This window comes from Equus przewalskii, chromosome 3 (assembly GCF_037783145.1).
Source record: "Equus przewalskii isolate Varuska chromosome 3, EquPr2, whole genome shotgun sequence".
Lineage (NCBI taxonomy): Eukaryota > Metazoa > Chordata > Mammalia > Perissodactyla > Equidae > Equus > Equus przewalskii.
The window spans coordinates 66,822,643-66,836,289 of NC_091833.1; the positions used below are offsets into that span (position 1 = coordinate 66,822,643).

The 13,647-nt window shown below is 37.0% G+C and overlaps 1 protein-coding gene across 1 annotated transcript in view; it reads left to right on the forward strand.

Moving 5' to 3' along the window:
• The first annotated feature begins 327 nt into the window (after positions 1 to 327).
• LOC103552784 (transmembrane serine protease 11A) overlaps positions 328 to 13,647 on the forward strand; it is a 50,030-nt gene continuing 36,710 nt past the window's right edge. The window contains exons 1-2 of the mRNA XM_070612800.1: positions 328 to 513; positions 13,448 to 13,566. Coding sequence (XP_070468901.1) covers positions 503 to 513; positions 13,448 to 13,566 — 130 coding nt within the window. The 5' untranslated portion in view covers positions 328 to 502. The remainder of the gene's footprint in view (positions 514 to 13,447; positions 13,567 to 13,647) is intronic.

Below are 13,647 nucleotides of genomic sequence, written 5' to 3' on the forward strand. Positions count from 1 at the left end.
AAATTCATTATACCCCTGTGATACATGGAGATAGTTGTTGTTCAAAAAAATTTAAAGAGTATTTTTTGAGTTATATTATGAATCTAGGTTTTAGGAATATCTGATTGATTGTTTTTATTGAGAGTTTTTATGTGAAGGTTTCTTTAATACATTTGTACACCTACCAATAATCTTTAAACTCATAATTCTAGTACATCCCTAAGGTATTCCTCATTCAAATCCTTGCAACCAGTTTCTTCTTTAACAAAATTAGTCAATATCAAAAACAATATTGCTTTCTTGTTGGGACTGTGCTGTCTCTGGGCTGTTTTCTTCAAGCTATTCTCTGGGTTGAGGCATTTCTGTTCAGACTTGTCGGACTAGTTTCAGCTCAACTCCTTGTAATTTGTTTCCTTATGTCTTCCAGCTGCAGACCTCTAGCATCCCTAGAGATGTCACGTAGTTGATTAGGAAGGCGAGCTCAGCAGGTGCAGATCTCCAAGATCACGTTCTTCCTCCGAAGATGATGTATCGGTAAGTTCAGTTTTGTTTTGTAAATGGCTTGTTTGCTCTACTGCCTGGGTTCCCAGCACGTGGGAGGACTGCCTGTGAGGTGTCCTCAATGGATTCCGTCTGCACTGGATCTTGTGAGAGTTCTGGAATTATTATAGCAGCTGGATTAATTAATCACTGTATTTGAAATCAATATTTTTGCATTAAAAATCATTGTTAGCATTATTTCATGTTGCCAAATTCAACAGCTGGGATTTTAGAAGTTAATGAAAACCTATATTACATTGTGTCCTACTTGATTCAGATGGGAGAGGCACAGATACAGGACAGGAGTTTGTTTGTTTTCAGAAAAGCCTCCTTTCAGCAATCTGACTAAATTTAGCTTCTACAGCACTTTCCCTTTAGCTGATTTCCCTTGTCCCGATAGTCAGTCCCTGGGAACTAATGCAGATTGGGAGGTCAACAGCTGCAGAAACGCCTGCCTTCATCATAGAAATCTCAAGACTCCATGGGAGCAGAAAGGAAACAGGGGATCCAGATTGTGGAAAACAGGTCTGCTCTCTAAAAATTTCCCTATTAAATATTAAAGCAAAAAGAAAACTATGAGTTATTTCAAGTTTTTTTTTTTTCCAAATGGGGTTTGCTACAGGCAAAGGAAAGGAAAAAATAAGATTCCTTGACAGAACTTTATATACAATTAAAATAGTGATTTTAAACATCCATGATGACAATAATCCTTCACCATTGCTTAGATTTATGCCATTTTCAAAACATTTTTACATACGTTATTTCATTTAATAGTCAGAACATCCTTGTAAGAAAATTAGAAAAAGAATCTTTAACTCCCATTTTAAAGTGAGGAATCTAAGGGAAACAGAAGTTAAGCGACTTCTCTGGGTCTACAGAACTGTATGATGCCAGAATCAGAGAGCTGCAATGCACTTCTTAAGTCCAGTCTTCCTGAACTCTTGCAGCCTCTCTAGATGGCAAGTATTCTACCTGGGGACTTTCAGAGATGAGAATTTGACACTAGATCAGCCACCAAGTCAGTGAACTTCACTGGGCTTCCTTTCCCACTAACGAAATACACATTTGTATCAGTCCTTTAGCAAGCACATAGTAATTGTCAAAGGGTCTCTGAGATCCTTAGGCAGGGTCTACAAAGCTTCACACATCATTGGCACTCCATAAATATTTGTTGGACAAATGAATGAGTAAACAAATGTAAATGTCTAGAATTACCGTTTTGCTTATTTATTAAAACTAACTGAATTTAAAAACACATATTCCATGTTTATGGAAACTATGATATTGTAAAGCAGTAGTTCCAACCTTTCATATTTCACAGTCCCAAAATTATGCTTTTAAAAATATCAAGTCTCATGATTATAGACACCAAAACTCCTCTTTTCTAAAGAATATCTATGTGTTTATAGGAATGTTTTCAATCTAAGGAAAGTAAATTATAGGAGTAATGTTGGGGTTCAGTGCAACTGTTCAGGATATCCATGACACTTGTTGGTAAAGAAAGGGGACAGTGGGAAACACTGAATGTTATAGTTTCCTTAAGATAAATTCACGGAACCTTAATTTAGGATTTGGAGGATTTGCTGAAGATTGCCGGTCACACTAACAGGCAGGTTTAAGGATTGAGGCAAAGCAAATGCTTAATAATTACTATGACTCCCTATGTCTCACCTACACTAATTCTACAATATGTTCCGCAGTCATGCTCACCATTCTTACCTCTCTATTAACAAGAAACACAACGTGGAAGTCTTGTCAAAATACATGTGATTCATATCCTTGCTGTTTCTGCCTTATTGAACCTTGGATCTCTTCTCTATGGATTTTGTGACCCTCCTCTCTACATTTCAGAGATAGTCTTTAGTGTTCTGACTTTGCTGTGACTATCCATCTGCATTTGCAATATCCATACTCTTATAAATTTGTTAAGTGGGTGATTCACTCACATAATATCTCAATTACTTCTCTTACAAAAGATAAAATATCGAAAGGCTTTGTCATTTGCGATTGTTCTCCTGTTCCCAGGATAACAGGCTCTTTCTTCTTATAGCTCTTTACAAATGCAAAAATTAGATTCCTTCTCTCCATTATCATCCTTTAGAGCAAAAGATATTCCTGGGAAAGTCATTTCAAGCATTCATGTTTTACATTTTAATTTTATTTTGAATACTAATTTCAATCAACTTGTTAATTTGCCAAGTCCGTTCTCTAATATATTCAAATAATATACCTTCAGAGTCAAAATAGCAAAGTAAAACCTCCATGTTACTTACTGATCACTAAACTTTGTATAAATTATCAATTAAATTTTGCTGTTTGGTCAGTTTTCAGTAAACTCATAGTGCTTACTATGTGCCACACATGCACTACATTGTCTTAGCTCATTTAATCCTCACAGCGAGCCTATGGTTAGGTACTATTATTATCTCCATTTTATAGGTAAAAAAGTAACTAGCCCTACATCACAGGTTAATGAGTTGGGATTTGAGGCAGTCTGGAGTTAGAGTTTCAATATTAAGATATTCTGTTTTTCCTTCTTTTTGGTAATTTTCAAGAGAAAATAGTTTTTTGTATTTTAATTTAAAATTTGAGAAAAAGATTCATAGTGCTAGTCATTCAGTGAGATGAATTAAATTAAAATATGTATTCATACCATTAAGATTTAAAGGCTAGTTTACAGCATCCTCTTCTTTGTTTTGCTTTCTCTCTCTTCCAATTGTCTGGTATGTAGAAAATAATGTACTTGTAGATAAGATAGTGAGGCTAGTGGATATGTATATAAAATATTTGGAAACTGAGATGATAGGGATTTATGATAAGTATATGAATCCACAGTGGTGGTAGTTTTTTCATAATTATTACAACATCTACCATTTGTTATCTATTTTAAAAACATAGATCATTTTTGATACATTATCTCATTTATTCTTTATGATCCTCATATGAATTAGATATTATTACCTCATTTTACAGAAAAAGAAAGTTGCCCCTGATCATAGAGTTATTGAGCTTTATACTCAAGCTATACACACCATATTAACCCCAAAATATTCATAGTTGTTCTTTAGAAATATCTTAGGCAATGACAAGAAATTGATCCAGTGGGGATGCAAAAATATTATAAGCAACATTTGAATAGTATACTATTTTTTTTTTTAAATATTGGCACCTGAGCTAACATCTGTTGCCAATCTTTTTTCTTCTTCTTCTCCCCAAAGCCCCCCAGTACATAGTTGCATATTGTAGTTGTAGGTCTGAGTAGAAAACTATTAAAGGCTTTCACATTCCTTATCAGAGTGGCCTGGTTACAAAAGAGACAGCTTTGAAGTCAGACAAGGTCTTCTCTTCCCTTCACTCTGTAAGCTGTGCTGCCTTTCATCTCTGATCTTTGGTTTCCTCATTAGTGAAATAGAGATGATAAGACCTACCCCACCAAGCTGTGGCAATCATTACATGAGATAACCCATATGAAAACTCCTGACCCAGAGAAGGAATTTGATATGCGCTAGAGTCCTCTATTTCCTGACTTCATTACTTCACATCTCTGGGTAGTGTTTCTTATCACCATTTTACAGGTGGCAAAACTGAATTCAGAGAAGTTTCATTAGTTTCTCAAGATACATGTGAAAGAGCTACAAGCAGAGACTGTTGCCAAAGTCTTCTGACCATAAAAGCTAGGGCATATCTGCAACACTAGGATGCCTAGAGAAGATCTGTCCAGGCAAGTGAAGACTTACGGAAATTTTTTTAAAAACCTTCACCTTGGAAAAACTCTGTGTTTTCCCTTACTAGCACACTGCTAACACTGTCACAACACCTCTGACACCAGCTGTGTGGGGTTTTTTCCCTAACCAGTTTTCCCACACCAGTTGGCTGTCCTACAATTCAATTCAGTTCTAACACTAGCCAGAGTTAGCACAGACCCTACAGGTTAAAGGCTCAGTCTCATAAGACTGCCTCTCCTCCCACTTCAGATGCTCACTGCAAGTCCACGTTGTTACCTGTGCTTCTGACTCACTGGCTATAAATCAGAGGTTCCCACAATCTCCTCCTCAAGTTTGATTAATTTGCTAGAGCAGCTCACAGAAATCAGGGACAGTTTACCTACTAGATTACCAGTTTATTACAAAAGATATTAAAGGACATGAATAAATAGCCAAATAAAGAGACAACATACAGAGGTCCAGAAGGGTCTCAAGTGTAGGAAAGTCTGTCCTCATGGAGTTGGGGTGTGCCACTCTCCCAATACGTAGATGTGTACCCCAACCAAGAATCTCCCCAAACCCCATACTATTGGAATTTTTACAGAGACTTCATATAGGCATAATCGATTTTTAACTCAATCTCTAGCCCCTCTCCCCCTCCCAGAGGAGAGAAGGTGGAGCTGAAAATTCCAAGCTTTTCATCATAAGTTGGTCTTTCTGATGACTAGCCTCCATCTTGAAGCTATTCAGGATCCTCCAAGAGTTACCTCATTGGAAAAAAAAAAGACACCTCTATCACCTAGAAAATTCCAAGGAATTTAGGAGCTCTATGTCAGGAATTGGTCAAAGACCAAATATTAGAACAAAAGATGCTCTTATCACTTGGGAAATTACAGGGGTTTTAAGAGCTCTGTGCCAGGAACTGGGACAGAGACCAATACACATATATATGTTTTTTTCTATTTTTCTATATCCTTAATTCTCATTTTTGTTACCTTAATGGAAATTTGTTACTTGTTGCTACTTTAAATATTTACAGAAAAGTAGTTTACAATACTTCATTATTTTCAATCACATGGCTCAGTTTGAGACAAAAGCATTATAGGTTGTACCATGCATTGCATGAGGGAAGAAACCATGTCTTATTCATCCTTGCCTCCCTAAGCCCAGCATGATGCCTAAAATATAATAAAGACTCAATAAAAGTTTGTAAAAAAGAAAAATAGGTGGATAGATGGACAGATGGATGGATAGTTGAATGGACAGACAAATGAAATGACAAAAGAGGAATAAAAAATATTATAATATTTGGTCAATTATTAAAGGTAATTTGTTGGGCCATATTTTTTATGTACAAGGCTCTGACCCATGCATTTGAATACAAACAATTCATTTTTCATAAATGCATATCATGCCAGCCTGGGCCTTAACCTCCAATCCGATACATAGTTTACAAACTTTAATAGGTGGGACTGTACCTTGTGCCAAAAACATGTTAGGACTAAGCCAAAACACACACACACAAACTACATAACAACATTTGATTGGTTTCTATCTTTTCTAGCAAGGTAGAACATTCTGTAATAAGTTTCTGTTTTGTTACTTAATCCCTTATGCCTTTATTAATATTGTACTTGTAAAACAGCATCTCTATGTTATTGTGTCACTCTGATCTACAATGGGAGACATGTTTCTGTTGATTAATATTGCATTAAAAATATGCTAGGTGGGGCTGGCCCAGTGGCGCAGCGGTTAAGTGCGCACATTCCGCTTCGGCAGCCCGGGGATTGCCGGTTCAGATCCTCGGTGCGGACATGGCACTGCTTGGCAAAAGCCATGCTGTGGTAGGCGTCCCACATATAAAGTAGAGGAAGACGGGCATGGATGTTAGCTCAGGGCCAGTCTTCCTCAGCAAAAAGAGGAGGCTTGGCAGCAGTTAGCTCAAGGCTAATCTTCCTCAAAATAAAATAAATAAATACGCTAGGTATTTCCTAATACCCTATCTATCTAAGCTCCTCCTGTAGGGCCAACTCCAAGATGATCCTAAAATCCAAAATGCTACTCATACCAAAATTACCTACCATAAATATCCTTTTACTAAAATGACCACTTATCAGCATGGCTGATTTCTATCAATGTGTAATAAGAAGAAGAACAAAAATAGTGATAATGGCTCACATTTATGTAATATTTACTATGTGCTGGTCACTTTACATGAATTAATGCACTTAATCTTCATATAAATCCTATGAAGTATGTGTTAATATTATTTCCATTTTACAAGAGGGGAAACTAAAACATAAAAGGGTCAAATGCCTTGCCTCACATTATTAACCCTATATTAACCCCAAAATATTCATAGCAAGTGCAGGGTTAGGACTTGAACTCTGGTGGTCTGGCTCCAGAGATTGGGCTCCTATCATTAATGCTGTACCACTCCCAATTAGAAGTCAGTTCAATCATGTCGCTTTAATTTAAACTAACACGTGATTGTGCTCTATCCCTAATCCAGAGCTGAAGTTCAACACCATTTAAGAAAGGTTTTGCAGCAATAAGCTAGCATAAGAAAAGTCCATACTTTGCTGATATCTGAAGGTGAGAGAGAGTTTAATGCCAGTTATATCTCAGAACATGGGATGGGAAGGCCCTTTTACTGAAAAAGACAAGGAGACTTAGAAGGGACAAGAATATGAAATTAATTACACTCATTAAGCTTGGGTAGATGCTAGAGGAAAGAAAAGGCTGCAAGAATTTGGAGTAAATCCATCCTAGCAGGCCAGAAGTGATTAGTGAGTAACTTTGTCCCTGTCAGGAAGTGTCAGGGGCTGGGGGTATCCCTCCGTGGGGGTGAAGTACATCTATGGGGAATCCAGGAAAGGTGTTTCCAATCCCTCTTAGTTCACATTTTCCTCTTCTAACCTCAAAATTCCCAGTTACACTCCCTTTTTTGCCAGTTTGCCCAATTTCCATCGCTGGGACTAGGGTGAAGGCATTTCCCTAAATAGTAGAAGAAGTGGAGCGCTGTCTTTTCTGGGGTACTGATTTTTCTTCTCTGAGTCCTCTGAACTCAGCTCAGCCTGAATGTCTTCACCACTTTTCACAGACATTTTTCTTTCGTCCGGACTCACAGTGGTATTATTCAAGAGAGAGCGGTACCTCTCTCTTTGCCCCAGCCCTCATCCTCACCCATATCTTGGTGTTAGATACAGAAGGAATATCAGAAATTTTCTTTGTTTCTTTTTCTTTTTTTTAACCTCCTGACAAGGAGGCATTCCATGGAGCACCACAGTGGTGTAAATACATCTAGAGCCATGTTTTCAAAACTGTCCTCTGTGGAACATCAGAATCCCACGAGGTATTAGTAGATATGGTGGTTTAAAAAAAAATTTTTGGAGAACTTTTACTTCAATCCAATTCAACAAAGAGTATTCAAGTATCTACTTAGAGCCAGGTGGTATATTTGCCACCAGGGTTATATCAGTAAACAGGATAAACACAAAACTAAAACAGAAATGCTTCTCACATTTACCCCCATTTGAAACCATTAAAGGCTCTAGACTTCTGGGAATGAGGATCCTATTTAACTTTATTTAACTCATTTTTTTCCAAATCTAGTTGAATACGGATAGCTTCCCTTTGCCCCACTACCTGGGAGCACATCTTGACAAATGCCTCAATGTTATGTGACTTATTCCCTATCTTCAAGATCTTGCACACTTTGGGGTCAGAAGATGTGAGTACACATAAGATCTCAAGAATTAAAACATACATGGAACATGTGGCAGCATGGAAAAAAGTGTCAAATTAAATAAAAGCCCTCAGACTTTACAGACAACACCATATACAATCATTAATTTTCCTCACACCCACCTGCTTCACAGCCCTCCTCCTGCCGCCTCCCCTCCAGAGGACCCGGTCACTATTACGGGAGCATCTGTAGGGAGAGAAGGGAATCCTAACTTTTTGAAGGTTCATGAGAATTTAAAGCCAGTGGAAAGGAAAAATATGTAGAAGCAAAAACAAATTCAAGATTTAACCACAGTGAAGATCGGTGGCCTCTCTGATGAGTAAAACAACCTCTATTCTCACTTCCTAAAACTCTTTACTTGTCTTTTAAGCTGCTTGAAATTCCACACATTATTCATTTGGGTTAATAGGAAGGCTGTTCTTTTTTTTTTTTTTTTTTTAAGAGGAAGCCTGTTCTGAAAAAGGAAAAAACATCACTCTCAAAAGGAAGTTTGATATCGCAGAAAAAAATGGGCTTCTGCATTCCTGCATGAATAGAGCAGTTATTCACCTGTAAAATGAAGATAAATAATTCAACTGCCAAGAGTATTTGGAGGGTGAAATGTGACAATATATCAACAATTCCTACACAGTCAGCACTTCTAAATAGTAGCTCTTGTTCCTATCACTTTGTGTATCAACTGGTCATTCTAAAATAGTCACAGAATATTCAGACAGATATTCACATATCAGAGTATATTAAATCATCACAAAAGGCTGCTTTTCTGTAACAAATGACTGAGTTCAGTGGCTCAGAGGGAATGAGGATTTTCATCGGTGGAAGGAGAGTTTGGCACTTTGGTTCTATAAGAACTTTCCTCCAGTGATGGGTACTGGCTAGGAAAAGAGGAACAAAGTTTTCTGCATCAAACGGCTCCCAGGAATTTAGTGCATTTAGCACATTTGTTCAGTTACATTAGGAGTTAAGTAGACTTGTAGGTTGGTCTGGGAAGCTAACCAATAATTTCTTTTTAAATCAGATAGTATATTTTAAACGTCAAAAATGTGTCTTTACGAAGATTTATGGGAACATAACCTGTCTGTAAATTGATAATTTGTAGAATAATCCTGTTATCTATACTTATATAATGATAAGAAAAATAATCCTGAAAAAGGAAAGATTTGGAGCTTGCAGATAAAATGAAAAAGGGCTTGATGTGGACTGTGGAACGAGCTAAAGTTACTGCCTTCAGGGAAGTCCTTTCTAGGAAAAGGATGATCCACGTAGAGTTAGGGGTCCATGATGTTTTGCTAACCCAGGTCATCTTTGAACTCACGTATACAAAAGTCATCAGCTTAGAGCTTGGTTACTGAGGAAATGAATATCCCGACTCTGATCCCTAACAATTTATACTGTTCTATATAGTCTTCAAGGTGTGCATCTCTCAGTCCATGAGACTGCAAAAAGCAAAGTCTAAAAATTTTCAAATTATCACCATGTTTTCACTGACAACATCTTTGGAAAAATCATGCCTGAATACTCCCCTCTAAACACTGAAAAAATCAAATAATGAGGATGCAATGGATATGATAAATCGGATTTTACGCAGCTTACAGGTTGCGTTACTCTGAATAAGTATCATTTGTACTTGCCCTTTCCGTAAAGGAATGCAGAGTGCCAATTAGGTCACCATCAGGGATTACTTCTAGCTTTCTTCCCATTGTAATTCCCAAAAGTTCACTTTATAGTCCCCCAAATTATTACCTTAATAAAATACCCCTTAGTCTTCTAATTGTGTGCTTAACATAGAATTCCCTTTTAATGAAATAGTTCTCCACCACCTCCACAAAAATTAGAGAAGATTTAAAATTTCACATGCTTTCTTTGAAAGCTATAGATTTCTGTGCATTTTTATGAAAGTCAAAATATTTTCAGTTGTGATAAAATTCTAAGATGGCCTTGAAGATCCCATCCCCTGGTGTACACATTCCTTCTCACACTTATTCAAACACTAAAGTAGGTGCTGCTGTGAGGGGATTTTGAAGATATGATTGAAGTCTCAAATTTGTTGACCTTAAGATAGGGAGATTAACCTTGTTGGGCCTAACCTAATCAGGTGACACCTTAAAAAAGGACTAGGCTCCACCTGGAGAGACAGATTCAGAATGTGAGAGATTTGATGAGAAAGAGATGCTCCATGGCTAGCTTTGAAGATGGAGTGGGCCACATCGTAAAGAGTGTGGGTGGCATCTAGGAGCTAAGAGAGGCCTCTGACTGACAGGCAGCATGAGAACAGGGACCCCAGTTCAGCTTCAAGGAACTGAGCTCTGCCTCAAACCTAAGCGAGCATGGAAGAGGATCATAAAAGTCAGATGAGATAGCAGCCCCAACAGACACCTTGATTTCAATTCTGTGAGATCCTGAGCAAAGAACTCAGCCATGCCACCAACAGAACTGTGAGCTAATAAATGAGTGTTGCTTTAAGATGCTAAATTTGTTAAGCATCAAAAGAAAGTTAATACACCAGTGTTTGTTTTACAAGTAAAGCAGGGGGAAAAAATGCATGAGCACAATGGCACATCTCTACTTACAAACAGGCTAGATTCCAAAGGCTTTACTAAGTATATTTCTCTTCAAATCTGAAGTGATATTACGCAAATCTCTAGCAGAACCTCTCCAGGAAGTTGATGATGCATAGTTGCTTTTATACCTTGCTTGTTCATATTCATAAGAGTTGATACTAAGTTGAAAGTTTATTCATATAAAGATTAAGCAGCTGCAGCTTTAACCTCTGGCTCTTGCAGCTTTTGTAATTTGGCATTGTGCAGCTGTCACATTCCCCAAAGGTTTTCTCAAAAGAAGAAACATTCTGACAACTTATCACCCCTGTTTGTTGGTCACCATTTCCCCCCCCCCCCCCCCATGCTCACAACTCCTTGTATGGGATTTGTGGGCGTGACGGCCAAGCACTTGAAGCAGTATGGCAATGGGTATTGAACTGCTCTTCTGCTTAGAGTCCCCCAGTTTAGTCCGTAACAGTGTGAGTTTGTGTGCATCTTGCTCGTGGGGATGTGATCTTCCTATCTCATACTTTCTCCATTTGACCTACTAGGAGGAACTGTGCTCCCATGGGGAGCTAGATTTCTAAGCTCGTAAACCTCCTTGAGTTTAAGCCTTTCTCCTTGGGTCCTTTTTTGTTTTTCGATGACTTAGAGACATACTGACAAGATTTTCTGAGAAAAAGAATGGCCAAATAAATGAAGAATGAATGAGTGAATAGATGAACATATAAATAATAAATCTATTTAAGAATTAAAATGCAATCAATGGAGAGGCAGTCTGGTGCTGAGAAAAAATAGTTTCCTAGAAGTTAGGAGACATGAGTTTGAGATGACGCTTACTTCTGTTATCTTGGTTCTCCAATATAACTTAATTAACTCTGGGCCTCAGTTTCCTCATCTGAAAAATGCATTAAATTATACTGAATAGTGTCTAAGTTCTTCATGTCTGAATTTAGGTTTTAAGCCACTTCAGAGGCTAAGTAAGGTCATACCCCACGGAGCTTTTGTTTGTTGTTATATTCTGGCACCTTAGCTCTTGTCCATCAGAGGACATACTGCCTTTCCACAGCCAGTTGTCTAGATTCTTTTTAATCAGTCAGTGCACACATTGTCAATCTTTTCCATATCCAACAGAATTCAGGTCTCTCAGGTTCCAGTAGGTTTACTGGTTAAATGTATTATTATGCCAAAAGTATCATCTTTTTAACTATTGAGATCCAAACAGTTTTTATCTTTTATGTAAAATATTTTTATATATATGAAATTTATATACAAATTATATAAATACTTTTATATTCAAAAGAAAAACTTTTTGTAAATCAATCAATATTTATTAAAAGCCTACTTAGTGCAAAGTATTGCACTGAATCTTACGAAGGAAATATGAAAAATATCTTCTGCCCCCTCCCAAAATTTGGCTTATCAATGCACACTTGAAAATATAAATTCTAATGAAAGAGATAAGTAAAGTTGACTACAACGGCAAGTCGTAGAGGAGGAGCACTAGAAGATGAGCTGGAAGACTGGGCCCTTTTAAGCCACTTGACTCTAACAAATCAGATATCGTCTCTCTCAGTTCTGTTATTTCATATACAAAGTTGGTATAACACCTGCCTGATTCTCATGGATTTATAAAATTCCTACTCTGTACCAGGCACCTTGTTAGGTCTTAATGACAAAAAGATGAACAAGACTTGTCCTGTCCATTGAGGAGCTCATAGTTAGGTATAGGTTAATATCCATGCAAACAAATACTTGATACTATGTGATTAGCACAACTGTCAATCATAAGGTGCTAGAACAAAATAAAGAGTTATTTTTTCCTCCTAAATTGTGGAAATTTCCTCTAATTCTGAGGTTACACAATATAAAATATACAGCATCACTTCTGAAGTAATCTTGTCAAATGAATTTAACCAAAATCTAATTAAGCCTTTAGATCTAAATTTAAGCTTACAAGAAATGAGGAATATTAGTTACTCCGATGATAGAAGAACAAGCTAAATCATATCATGAGAAAGCATTCAGACAAGTCCAGTAGGTGGGACATTCTAAAGGACAACTGGCTTGATCGCTTCAACAAGTCAATATCATTAAAAGTTAAAAAGGAAGCAGAGCTCTTAGATTAAAAGAGACTTAAAAGACATAGCCAAGGTACTATGTGGTCCTTGATTATATCCTGGTTTGTACAAACCATCTGGAAACATAATAGGGACAATAGAGGAAATTTGAAGATGGATTGGGCATTTGAAGATATTCGAGAAACATTGTTAATTTTTTAGGAGTGTTATGGTATTGTAGTTATGTTGGAAATATCCAACATATATAAAAGTATATATATGTAACAATATAAAAAGTGTTTATAATAATGATTTGGTGAAAGTTCGTGATGTCTTAATTTACATTAAAATATAGCAGCAAAAAACGAACATAGCAAACAGCAAAAATGTTAACAATTGATAAAATGATATGATGAATATAGAGGTTTTCTATGATACTATTCTTTCTAAATTTCTATGTGTCTGAAAATTTTCAGAATAAAGAGTTAAAAATAAAAGTTAAAAAGTAAATAAGATTTGAAATCACTTTGTAAACTCTGAAAGGATAGACAGGTAAAAAGATTTTGTTCAAAAGAGTTGGAGAAAGGAATGATCCTTTTCCAAGCACAGGTGCTGCTTTGGACCACACTGCTAAGAGTCAGGACTGGCCACTACAGAGAGCCACCTAATGACTCCGGAAGTAGAAGCCAGGAGCATTCCCAGATTCTGATCTTTTTAACACCTTCCCTCATGCCAAGATGACGTTGACCAAAATTGAAGGCAAATGTATTCTTGCTAGGAAATGTAGGCTAAAGCAACTTGCACCTATCCATGGAGACCCAGAAAGCCTGTAACAGTTACAATGTGAGAGTAACTGGTGAGTTTTCCTTTTTGTAGAGCAGCAGGATTTGGCAACCGAAGCAGAGGTTTAAAACCATGGATGATCACCCTTCTCATGTTATTACTGACAGTCACAGCAGTGGCCATCGGTCTTCTGGCTCATTTCTTAGTCTCTGGTAAGTAAAATTATAGATTTCACTCAGTTTGATTTCATTTTTTTTTGGTAAATATTCCTTTGCATATACGTAAATGTAAGT